Raw genomic sequence first — 8,644 nt, forward strand, 5'->3', positions numbered from 1 at the left:
GAGAGGCCCACGCCGGGAGACGCCCACGCCGGGAGAGGCCCACGCCCGAGAGAGCCTCTTGGTTCTTCAAAGCGGCTTCCCGCGCTCCCTCCTCCTCGCCCTGTGCAGGCAGCCGGCAACCCTGAACTTCTCGGAACCATTTTTATCTCCAATTTTGTCCTGTGTCCCAATCTAAGTGTGAAAAACCTAACTGTTGCAATGACACCCCTCCCCCAAAAAGATGATTTCTGAAACGGAAACGTCACCGTGAGGTTCCTCAGCCTCAGAGCTTCCAGGACAGTCAGACCACCGGTGCCTCGGAGAGCAGGACCCAGTGCAAAAGCCACATGGTGTCCCAGGGCCGTGCCCACACCCATGGAACCAGCTCAAGCCCCTAGGCCCGCACAGGAGCCACGAGTAGTGAGAAGGGTAAGAAGGGGCTCCCCGCAGGCCCCTGCCCAGTCGGCCCCGTCTCTTGTCACTCCCTCTTCACATTCTACCGCAGCCCTTCCGGAAAGACACCGGAAGCCGCTGCTCTCTGGTATTCTGCTCGGCCCACTATAACGTACGTTCCCCCAACGGTGCTACCCTACCGAGACCAGCACAACCGATCCCGACTGTTTAGTGTCTGAGCTCCTTCAGTCGCACTGACAGACCCTCGTCTGCAGCAAGGTTCACACCTGCTCTTCCTGCCGCCTCTACATATCTCCAAAGATCACGTGAGGTCCCCCGGTAACCGCCAAATAAACAGTGAGACGGTCAAAAAGGTAAACTGGCCTCCTTGTCTCTAACACTCTCAGCTTTTTATTACGGATACAAAGCCACAAGAGAAACTGACACGTTGGCCCCTCGGTTCTAGAACTTGAGTTCTGTGGCCAGGGAGGGGAGACGGATGGCCTCGCTCCAGCTTGACCAAAGTCGTCATGATGCGCCTCATTCACCCAGCTGAGCTGGACAGGCACCTGCCCAGGCCCACGTGTCAGAGGTCAGGTCTTATGGGGACCCCCCCTGCCAGCTCCTGCTGGGAACAAGCACACACATGCGCGCACCAACGCCCACACTAAGCGAGACACCAGCCTGCACGCCGGGGACCCGGAGAGCCCCAGGGCCCCGCCGGAGCCTCCAGGTCCCATTGGGAGGACGAGTGAGCAGCGCTCGCTCAGAACTGGGCCCGGTGGCAGCCACAGTCCTGCGAGGCCGTCCTCCAGGTCAGCCGTTGGAAGCACATCCAAATTCACCCCTGCACATCCCCCTGCAGGGGTGTGGTGACAGATAAACGTGCCCACGGCACCAAAGTCCACTAAAAGCACGAGTTAACGTGGCAGTGGCAGCATAGGCGTCAACCTCAGCCCTTACACTGTACTGCTAGGCCGGCTGGCGTTCAGGCCAGGTCAACCGGGCACACGCAGGGCCCGGGTCCCTGTGAATCTGGACGGCTGAGGGGCCGGGACAGAGATCACAGTACGACGGGGCCTTGTCACGGGTGCCTGTCTCTGTCTCACAAATTAAATCAAACAAACTTTAAAAAAAGTCACACTATGGGGCTGGTGCATGGCGTGGTGGTTAGGGGCGTTGAAATCCGTGGCCGACCGCAGTTCGAGTCCGGGACCGGGTGGCTTACTGTCTCACTTCTCTCTCTCTGGTTAAGTTAAAATAAGTAAGTAAAACAAAGTTAAAAAAAGAAAGCCACAGTACTGACCTATTCCCACAGGACTGAAGGTTAAACGGCAACGAGAACAGGAGAAAGGCGATGGGAATGGGTCTACTGCAGCCTCATAGACTTCAATGTGGAAAACAGCGAACAGAAACGAACGTCTGCCCGCGAGGCCGCCGCTTGCCCCTGTGTGCACCCTCGACCAGAGGAGCGAGGGCTCTCGGTTCCCGAACGGCCCGAGACTGTGAGTGCAGGGACTCGCCGCAGCCCAGGGGGGGTGACAGGGCTGCTTCTGACGGGATGGACGGTCGTCTCGGGGCTGCCCACCGTCCACCCTGAGGCCAGCACACTGCTCACTGGCTGAAGAGCGATGCAGCTCGCCCGTACACGTGTGAGGGTCACACTCAGCACCAACGGGAGACACACAGACCTGGATGAAGCCGACCCTGACGGGGGGGAGACGGCCTTCACTAGTTACCACGCTGACAAGTCACCCAGAGAATTTCCAGTGCACACAGGACCCAGCCCTGGGCCGTCAGCGACGGTGCGGTCCGGAGCGCGAGGCCACGTACCATCAGCTGCTCCGCAGACACCTTCAGTGGGACTCGCCAAGCATCTAGAGTGAGAGAGACGGTACTTTTCACAAAGGCACATCGTTTCAACAGAAAAGCCTTTTAGTAAAAGCGGCTTCTGAGGCTGGGACCCCGACACAACGAGGCCTGGTGACGACACTCGGCAGGAGGAGTCGAGCACTTGGGCGTCAGCTCAGAGCATGCCCGGCCTCCGGGAGAAGGGAGGCGGGGGGGAGCCCCTGGCCCCTCTATGGTTGGCACATCTCCCACGGACAGGCAGCGGCAGCTCCCTCGGTGAGCACCGCAGCTGAGCCGGGGTCAGTGCCCCAGTGGGCTGCCAGGCTGGATGCTCCCGGAAGCCCTGAGCCGCTTGGGATCACAGTCTGGCTCTAAGACACCAGGCATGATGAGAGGTGGCCAAGAGCTTCGAAGGACACGCCAAGGTGGGGTGGACTCCCGGGACGGGTGAGCTCGCCCTGGGGCAACGGGACGTGAGCCACACTTGACAGATACTCGGGTCTGTGGTCTCCGGGACGGTTTCCGAGCGGAAGCCAGACCGACAGCAGCGCTAGAGGGAAGAGATGAGGGCTCAAAGTGAAGCGCTTCTCATGATTAGGGCCATCCCAGCTACGGGAGGGGTTTCCCTGAGCAACATCCAGTTCTGTAAACGCAAATTAAAGCCCACTGTTGCAGTACATGCAACAGGGACTGCTCCCTGGACAGTTGTGTCACTACAGGACAGAGGCTGCCTATGGCAGGAGGCACCAGGTGACATCAGAGTCACAGCAAGGCAAAGCATGGCAGTGAAGAAGGTGTCGGTCGGACTTAGGGAGGGGGCCATTTCTGAAAGAAAGAGCTGGCTGGAGACCGGACAGACAAGCAGGCGCTCTGTCCCCCATCTCTGCAGGGCTATCGAGCGCAGAACACCGCCGCGCCACTCCTGGGCAGAGCGGGCGAGGGAGACAGGATGTGGAGGGAGGTGACAGATCATAAACTGCAAAGCCAAAGCATGGACCGGGGCTAGTCCAACCCTGCGTGCAGAAGCTTCTAGTGGCTGACCTGGTCTTCAGTGCGCGAGGCCTGCTCACCTAGGAGGTTGAGGACCAGGTGCTGAGTAGGGGCGAATGGGTCCTGTAGGGTGAAGGCCGTGTAGCGGCTGGGCTGGGTGGGGCTCCGCGGCTCCGAGGTTTAAATACATCCTCTATATACTTATAAAAAAAACAGTAACTTAGGGGAACGAAAGAAAAATGTAAGGAGCATAGACTTTCTCTATTTCTGACTGTGTAATTTATGGGCTAATATTACCTGATCAGATAGGTAGCACAAAGCGTAAGGTGGCAAATAAGAGAAAATTTTCATTATAAATTTATTCAGTCACTCAACTTATATTTACAAAATGCGCACTAATGCTGAGGAAATGTGGGGCATAGAGAATAAAAGAACACATAGACCCTCCTTTCAAAGCACTTAACCTTTACTCAAAGAAGAGGTATGGTAGGTTCATCTTCTATTGTCCTGTGACATAGAACTCTTACACCCAAGGAGCTATGCATTGAGATGCCAGTGGACATCTGAAGGAAGTGTTGACGGTGACCATAGAAATATGTCTCTAAAGACTGAGATAATAGGATACTGTCTAGTACGTTTTTAAAGGTTGTCAAGGTGACAAACTCGTGCTGTTTTCTATTAGAGTTTGTCCTTTTTTAGCTGTTACTTTAGGTAACTGTTCATGCTCTCTGAGCCTCAGGTAACTTCTCTGAAAGATGAGGTAATATCATCTATTTCCTGGGATGGTTCTGAGACTTGCACACAAAGCATGGACCGGGGCTAGTCCAACCCTGCGTGCAGAAGCTTCTAGTGGCTGACCTGGTCTTCAGTGCGCGAGGCCTGCTCACCTAGGAGGTTGAGGACCAGGTGCTGAGTAGGGGCGAATGGGTCCTGTAGGGTGAAGGCCGTGTAGCGGCTGTACTGGATGTGCCTCAGCGCCTCGAAGTTCCCCAGAAGAATGTCACCGAGCCACTGGGCGTTCACACAGGGGATCCGCCACTCCTTGGCCTTTTCATATTTTAAGCCAGTCGGCCTTTTTTTTTTTGAGGAAAAACACATTTACCGTTAGTGCCGTCTTGGTACAAATAGGTCATTCAACCAAAGTCAATTCTGAAGCGTTTCTGAAACAGAATGATAGGCCCGTCTCACCAAGCAAAGCTGTGGTGTCCGCCGGCTGGTGGAAAGACGCCGACTCCAAAAGGCTGGCCCTCGACAGGAGGCCACCCGGCCTCTCTTACCTGACGTGAGCTCAGATTCAGAGCTCATCTAACTGCATGAGCTCATGGGACTCAACAGGGATTTCTGGGGACACTGCCCTGAGTGGCACCTCCGATTCCCGCACCACACTCTCCAACGACACGACAGTAAGAACCGAGGACCTGTCACCATGGCTGCTAGGCCACATGCACATTCGAGTAACCGCCCTGCGGCCCACCCTCACTCTCTGCAGACGCGCCCGCCGCCCACTCACTCTCTGCAGATGAGCACCGTGTTGCTGCGGCACAGGTAGCCTGTGTACTTGGCGCCTGCCAGGTAGGCCATCAGCTTCAGGTCGTCTCTGTCACTGTCGACAAATCCAGTGACAGAAATAATCTACGGAAAAAGGGGCACACACGTGAAAACCCACCAGTGGACCCCAAGGCTGGCTGCCTCCCACTCTGACATCAGGAAGGAGAGCACGGACATGCGACATCATGCAGCCACCCCCACGTCTCTGCATCGCTCGGGGCTCAGGCTAGCACCGTACTCAGCATGGGAGCCTGAGTCAGCCCCCCTCCTGCTCCCGACCCTGGGACCTGAGCGACAGAACCCACAGCTACGACGGAGTTCTGCCCGCGCTGGCCAGCTTTCGTACGCGAGATCTGATTGGTGTTCTGACTCTAAGTGGTGTCAGAAAATTGGGAGAATTTGGGAGCCAGCAGTTGGCGTAACGGCTATGTCTCTGGACTCCCACGTAGTCGACCACGGTTCAAGTCCTGGACCCGGCAGCTTAAACTCACGCTGGGCGCGTGTGCATGCGTGCCCAAGATCCTGAGAGGAGAATGGAGGAGAAGGGATTGCGGCATGACCATCCCCTCTGGGGGGTGATTTCTCGCTTTCTGTCTCTATGTCTGTCCATCTGGCGAGCGCACGCGCCCTATAGCAACAACCTCTCTCTCAAAAAAAAAAAAAAAAAAAAAAAAAAAAAAAAAAAAAGAAAGAAAGAAAAGAAAGTTGGGAGAATCTGTGAGCTACCGGGACTGGCAGGAGCACACGCAAGGCAACCAGGCAGTTCTTATGCTTGGACGCTTATCAGCGGCCCTGGCCGGCACACAGGACGCTGGCTGGCCGGGAGGAAGGGAGCTGAAACACCCACGTGTTGCGCACACGGCTTGCCCCCAGGGGGGAAGGCCACCGGGAAGTGCAGGGCCCGGTGGGGCGGCCCCATCTTCTTCTTCTTCAGGACGGTGTTCAGCCAGTGTGCGGTGACACACCGCTTTCTCTCTCTGATCGCCTGTCAAACACAAAATCGTAGCTCGGTTGTTGAGGGCTGTCCCCCACAAGATTAAATACAAAAGCCGCATAACTACAGTGCCGTCTTTAGTAACAGAACCTCGTTGCACTGGGATTACTCAGCAGCCCACGACAGCCACGCAGGGGTCACTGCCAACCAAGGAAGTCGCCGCCTGTCTGCCTATGAAGGGGAGCTGGCAATGGGCAACAGACAGGGACTCTGTAACAACTTGAAAATGGCTTTGACCACCAATGACATTTGTGATACTCAAAATTAAAAGTCTTGGGCCAGCAGGTGGCGTGGTTGTTAAGGTGCTGGACTCCACCACAGCCAATCGTGGTTCAAGTCCCAGACCTGGCCGCTTGCTTTCTCATTTTTTCTCACTCTCTTTCTGGTGAGCCTTATACAAATTAAAAAAATAATAATAATGATAAATAAAATTAAATAATTATTTTTTAAAATATTAAAAGTCCCCTACAGAACTCAGAGCCTCCTCCATTAACCAAGGAATGAGAAACGTAATCGCCCCAAGACTCAACCCAGGGTAAGAAATGGACCCAGTAAATGGCCATCTCTTTCAAAGAGGCTTCTTGGAGGCCCACTGTCACCTGCACACAAACAGCCATCTGTTTGCAGATGCTGCTCCATGAGGGGGGAGATGCAACCTCAGGAGGACGAGGAGCGCTGCTGCGGGAAAGCGCCCACAGCCCAGGAGACGCTCCGCGGGGCCTCTGCCCTTCAGGCCCACAGGTGAAGCTGCCCGCCACCAGGACCCCACCCCGATGCCACTGCTGTGCAGGGGCCACTTTCCAGGGCCACTGGCACTGACTGCATAGCTCCCTTTCCACCTCTGCCAACCAAAGACTCGGGTCCACACGGGTGTCCGTCCCACAGGAACCGATGAGAACGAAGCAACAGCGACTTCCCAATTTTACTAACGGAACAAGCCCCTGCAGACCCCGTGGCCACAGCCGCCTCACCTGTGCGTACGTGCTGCTCACTTGGCTCTCACAGAGGAGGTGCGTGCAGCGGCTCGTGAGTGTGGGCTCCACAGCACCCCCGTGCACCTGGATTATCTGCATGCACAGGACGAAGGCAGTCAGTGCCCCTCACTCGCGAGAACAGGCGGGATCCCCAGTGAGAAGGGTCTGCCGTGAACCAGCCGTGTCTTTCCTCCAAGGGAAAAGAGGCCCTCACGGCTGCGGTTACCGACTGGGCACTGAGTGAGAGGGCACGTCTCCTCCCTCTGTCCCGCCAGAGAGAAGGAGAAAGCCAGCAGGTTAACGCAGTGCACGACTCCCTCATCCACCCCACAGCTTTGACTTGTCCCTCCCCAAACTCCGTCCTCTGTCCCAGCCTGGCTCCTTGCAAGCCCCTTTCGCCCTGCCCAGGGCTCCCCTCACTCCTTCCAGAACTACTTCCACCCTTGGGACCAGCAGCTGGCGTAACGGCTGTGTCGCTGGACTCCCATGTAGCCGACTGTGGTTGGAGTCCCGGACCCAGTGGCTTAAACTCATGCCAGGCGTGTGTGCGTGCGTGCCCAAGATCCCAAGAGGAGAATGGAGAAGGGATTGCGGCGTGGCCATCCCCCCGGGGGGTTTCTCGCTTTCTGTCTCTCCATCTCTGTCTCTCTGGCGAGTGCAGGTGCCCTACAGCAAAACCTCTCAGAAAAAAAAGAACTCCTTCCGCCTTCTGGCCAGAGCTTGCAACCTGGTCAACCCCACTACCTCTGCCCATGCTGGGGCGGTGCACTTCCTGACCACGTGAATGAAAGCCCCGGTCTCGCTGGACTGGCTGGCTTCACACGTCGCCCTAGGTTGGACATCGCCTGTCCTCGGAACTCTGAAGAAATGGCTCGACCGTCCCCTGGGTCCCCCAGGCTGCACTGGACATGCCTGCCAGGTCCTGGCTCCCAACTGGATGCGCCCCCTCTCTGAGCCTCTCCGTTTCCAGGCACTCACTCCTTCTCAGCCCAGAGCACTTGACCTCCAGCTGGGAACTATTTCCTGCTTTGTCCCTGCCCCCTCACCCCTCTCCTTTTATGCTGGGCCTCTTGGAAGAGCCTGTCCACTCTAAACAGAACCAGCAAACTTCGCTCTTCTCCCTTTGGACCTCTGCGCCCACTCTACATCCAAGGACATTGTTAAGGTCACCTTCTCTTACTCCTACATCCCTTCCAGATCCCTGCTGCTGTGCCCTCGGGGTGCCTGGCTCTGGCTATCGGCCCCGCTCCCCGGCCCGCGGACCCAGAGCTCTGCAGCTCAGTCGCACCCATGCCTACTCCACGGCACCATGTCCACTGCTGTGAGGGCCACAGGGAGGAGCCCGGGGCGGCAGCATGGCCTGCAATGGTCCTCAGGGCCTCGGGAGCCTCCTCCTCTGCCCTCCCCTCATGGGCCCGCCCATTCCTGTCACTGAGCACCTTCGACAGGCCACTCTCTACTTGGAGACCCTCCCCCATGCTTACACCTGTGTTTTAGTCATTTTCTTCGAGAGAGAAGAGAAAGACCAGCTCCCTCAACAAGGTCTCATACCGTGACCTGCCCTCAGCCCTCCCAGCCAGCTGGGTCAGGGTGCACGGGCCCAAGCCCACGGTGCTCGTGGACCCGGTACCGCTGAGCAGTGCTCCGCCCCACATACCGAGCCAGCCCCTCCTCCCTCGACCTGGAAGGCGAGGTGCAGCCATCACCCCTCCCAGGAGCCTCTCCTACACCCCCCACTGTGGCCCAAGGAGCTGCCGACCCTGCTGCCTGCGCTGCCTCACCCAGCCCGACGCTTCCTGTCTGTACGTGCGCCTCCTCCGCCTAGGGCCAGTTTTGCCAGTCAGTCTGTATGTCCAGCAGGCATCCTTAAGACTTGCAACAGGCTTGGCCTCACTGGGGTCTGAAGACCAGGAAT

General features: G+C 57.1%; 1 protein-coding gene across 1 annotated transcript in view; it reads right to left on the reverse strand.

Annotated features, from left to right (window-relative positions):
* PAXIP1 (PAX interacting protein 1) overlaps positions 1 to 8,644 on the reverse strand; it is a 50,522-nt gene that overhangs the window by 14,896 nt on the left and 26,982 nt on the right. Inside the window, exons 10-14 of the mRNA XM_014586031.2 lie at positions 6,727 to 6,822; positions 5,609 to 5,746; positions 4,724 to 4,845; positions 4,101 to 4,285; positions 2,206 to 2,249 (exon numbers count right to left, since the gene is read on the reverse strand). Coding sequence (XP_014441517.1) covers positions 2,206 to 2,249; positions 4,101 to 4,285; positions 4,724 to 4,845; positions 5,609 to 5,746; positions 6,727 to 6,822 — 585 coding nt within the window. The remainder of the gene's footprint in view (positions 1 to 2,205; positions 2,250 to 4,100; positions 4,286 to 4,723; positions 4,846 to 5,608; positions 5,747 to 6,726; positions 6,823 to 8,644) is intronic.

The sequence above is a fragment of the Tupaia chinensis genome, unplaced genomic scaffold (genome assembly GCF_000334495.1).
Source record: "Tupaia chinensis unplaced genomic scaffold, TupChi_1.0 Scaffold000110_1, whole genome shotgun sequence".
In the NCBI taxonomy this organism is placed as follows: Eukaryota; Metazoa; Chordata; class Mammalia; order Scandentia; family Tupaiidae; genus Tupaia; species Tupaia belangeri.